Raw genomic sequence first — 3,055 nt, 5'->3', positions numbered from 1 at the left:
CTGCGGCATCTGGTCAATGTGGATGCTGTACTTGGGCTCCTCCTTGGGCTTGGGCCGCAGCGTGGCCGTGGCCGTGGGTAAGATCACGTAGCTCGTGTCCAGAGCCTTCTCCTGGGCCCGGCTCAGCTCCGAGTCCAGCTTCTTGAAGATGTCCCCGTCACCGACGAAGGAGGACTTGGGCGCCTTGTCCCTCTTGAGGGTCAGTGAGTGGTTGGGGAAGTCGGGCAGGGGCCCGCCGGGGTAGCGGGGTGAGCCGTGCAGGTGCAGCTTGGACACGTTGGCCGGCAGGCTGTTGAAATTGGTGGGCGGCCCCTTGGCATGGGCCAGCTTCAGCTTCTCCTCCTCGGGCAGAGACGGCCGCTTCAGTGTGCCCGTGATGGTGGCTGTACGGCAGGCCGCGATGTCCTTGTTCAGCACTGCAGGGGCCGCGGGGGAGACAGCGGGGACAGGTGTGGGGGTGAGGACAGCGTAGGACGGTCCCCAGCAGGAAAGCGGCCCAGTCTGCCCTGTGAGGCCGCCACCTCCTGGGAGACCCCGGCCAGCTCCTGCTGGGTCCCAATCTGAGGGCCGACTGCAGGTACCACCCTACCCAGGCCTGGTGCTACACCCCCTAGGGTTCCTGTGTCCTCAGATGAGGCTGCCACACAGGGTGTCCCTCTCCGCCAGCCCCAAGACGACAAACGGTTGCCACCCACACACTGCCGTCCCCAGCGCTGAGAAGAGCAGGCGAGGGCGGAAGCACAGGGACACAGGCAGAATGGCCTGTTCTTGTGGCAGAGCCCAGGCGAACCCCAGTGCTCCCAACGCCCATGGCCCTGGGCCTGGTGTGGTTGGGGGACAGTGTGGGGGAGCCCAGTGGTACTGAGTGCAGCTGTGAGGCCCTGGCCCTCTGTCACAGCCCTTCCTGCATCGCTGCCCCTGGGGCCTCCCCACTCTGCCCTGAGGGCCTCCCAGTCCCTGGAGAAAAGTCCCCATACCCAGACACCTCTCGATTCTGTCTCTGGTCAGCTGCAAGGACCCCAGCTGCCCTGACCTCTGAGTGGGGCTCCAGTTTGCCCCCGACCTCCTGTCAATGAATCCAGCCCCTCCTGGTCGGCAGAGAGCCCCAGGCTGACCCTCACCCAGCCGCCTGCCCCTGCCAGAGGGGTGCCCACCCTCCACATCCCTCCTTTCTCCAAGCCCCAGTCTCCAAAGATCCAGACCCTGGGACCCTTCCTGGGAAGCCTGGCCTGGCCCGTGTCCTGCCCTGTGCAGGCTGTCAGACGGTTACCCACACACCAAGCCAGCCCTGGATGCCTGTGTTCAGCAGCTGCTCCCTTCAGCCACCTTGCTAGGCACACAGGCCCCAGGGTCACCTGCCAGGGGACACTCACTCTCCCAAACACAGGCTTCCCTCTCCCCCTCAGAGCTCGGCAGGCTGTGCTCCTGGCCCCGTCCTCTCCTCCACCCTCTGGACAGCAACACTCTGCGCCCATCTTCAGCCCTGCCCCCACCATCCCCACCCGAGAGCAACCCGTCATCCCCCCCGTCAACCCACAGGCCCCACCCGGACAGCCGCAGCACTCTCAGGACACACGTCCCCAAGGCCGCCCCACCCCGCACAGACCCTGGGGCTCCCGACCTCCCCCACACTTCACGCTTTGCTTCCCACAGGGCAGAATGAGCGCCTGGCATGTGAGGGATCTGGATGCCTCCCTCGCATCTGCCCAGCTCAGGGCAGAATAAAAGCCAAGCTCCCCCCAGGCCCAGACCCCTCGCTGGCGCCCCGCCCACCCTCCTCCTTTGAGGAAGCTCCCAGACACTCAGCACCAGTTGCTCATGGCGCATCCACTAGCTGCATGCGATCCCGAAGGCATCGCACACAGCGCACGAATGAGAGGGAATCAGGGGCCCAGAGAGGCCCCCACACACCAAAGCCACCTGAGGCTCCAAGTCCTGGGGCCACCCCGTGGAGAGCTGTGGGACTGGATCACAGGAGATCCCAAGGGGGCAGAAGGTGCTTTTTGTCCAGCTCCCATTCAGCCCAGCCCTGATGTCACCTCCGCCAGGAAGCCCTCCTGGGGCCCAACTGGTACCAGCACACACTCCCCACCTGGGGCTGTCCCAGCTCCTCTGCCAGGGCTGTCTTTAGAGAACGTGCTCCTCAAATATCTAAATGACCAGAGGGTGCATGGTCCATTGGCCTCTCCACAGCCCAGAAAGCCACCGCCTGTCACTGCCTCAGGACCTGGTTCACAGAACAGTGGTGGGGGCAGAAACAGACCCTCCCAGTCTGATGCTTGGGGATGGGCGGCAGAGCTTCCTTTATTGGGCAGTCATTCCCTTTTTGCACTTGGTTCCAGGAAGCTCAGCACCGGCCGAGGGCTCCATGGTGGGTCCTTCTCCCCGCCTTCCTCTTGCTCCCCATTGTCGCCCGAGCCCGAAAGCCCCACTCACTTCCCCCCCTGCTGGGACTGGTAATGAGGAAATGAAGGTGGCACAGAACACAGGTGCTAGAGGGGGCAGGCAGGAGGTGGGTGGGGGGAGGGGCAATGGGGTGGGGCTGTGCTCCAAGCTGGAGCCACGACAGAGGAAAAGGAGATGCCAGGTGGGCAGGGGAGGCAGCCAGGGGCTACACGGGCACCTACCCCGTAGGAATGCCAGGGCGGTGTTCTGGAAGCTTCTGATCATGCCCCGTGGACCCTCCTTCGGCCTTGGGGCGTGGGCGGGGGTGGGAGGCAAGGTGGCCAAGGTCGCTGCCTCGGCTGGGCCCCCAGGGCAGGTCCCCTGGGTCCGGGTGGGCCTGATGGTGTGGCTGGGTGTGGGTGGGGGCAGCAGGGGTGGACAGGGATGAGTGATGTGGGTGATGCACAGGTGGAGGCATGGAGTGGGGCTGTGCAGGGGGTCGGGCTGGCACTGTCCTCTCACCTGTCGGGCGCTCACCTGATCTACAGGCCAGATCCACGTCCTTCTCGAAGTCGGTCTGTAGGACAGAGACGGCAGGGCAGGGTGAGCGCCTCTGGGAGCGGGGCTGTGTGCACGCGTGCACAGATCGCTCAGGAGGGCCACGGTGCTT

The 3,055-nt window shown here is 65.0% G+C and overlaps 1 protein-coding gene across 1 annotated transcript in view; it reads right to left on the bottom strand.

Moving 5' to 3' along the window:
- LOC105554473 (brain-specific angiogenesis inhibitor 1-like) overlaps positions 1–3,055 on the bottom strand; it is a 30,626-nt gene that overhangs the window by 2,907 nt on the left and 24,664 nt on the right. Inside the window, exon 11 of the mRNA XM_012000970.1 lies at positions 32–416. Within this exon, the coding sequence (XP_011856360.1) occupies positions 32–416 (385 nt within the window). The remainder of the gene's footprint in view (positions 1–31; positions 417–3,055) is intronic.

This window comes from Mandrillus leucophaeus, unplaced genomic scaffold (assembly GCF_000951045.1).
Source record: "Mandrillus leucophaeus isolate KB7577 unplaced genomic scaffold, Mleu.le_1.0 Scaffold644, whole genome shotgun sequence".
Classification (NCBI taxonomy): Eukaryota; Metazoa; Chordata; class Mammalia; order Primates; family Cercopithecidae; genus Mandrillus; species Mandrillus leucophaeus.
Note: the sequence above shows the minus strand (reverse complement) of the source record. Positions and strands in the feature narration are given on the sequence as shown.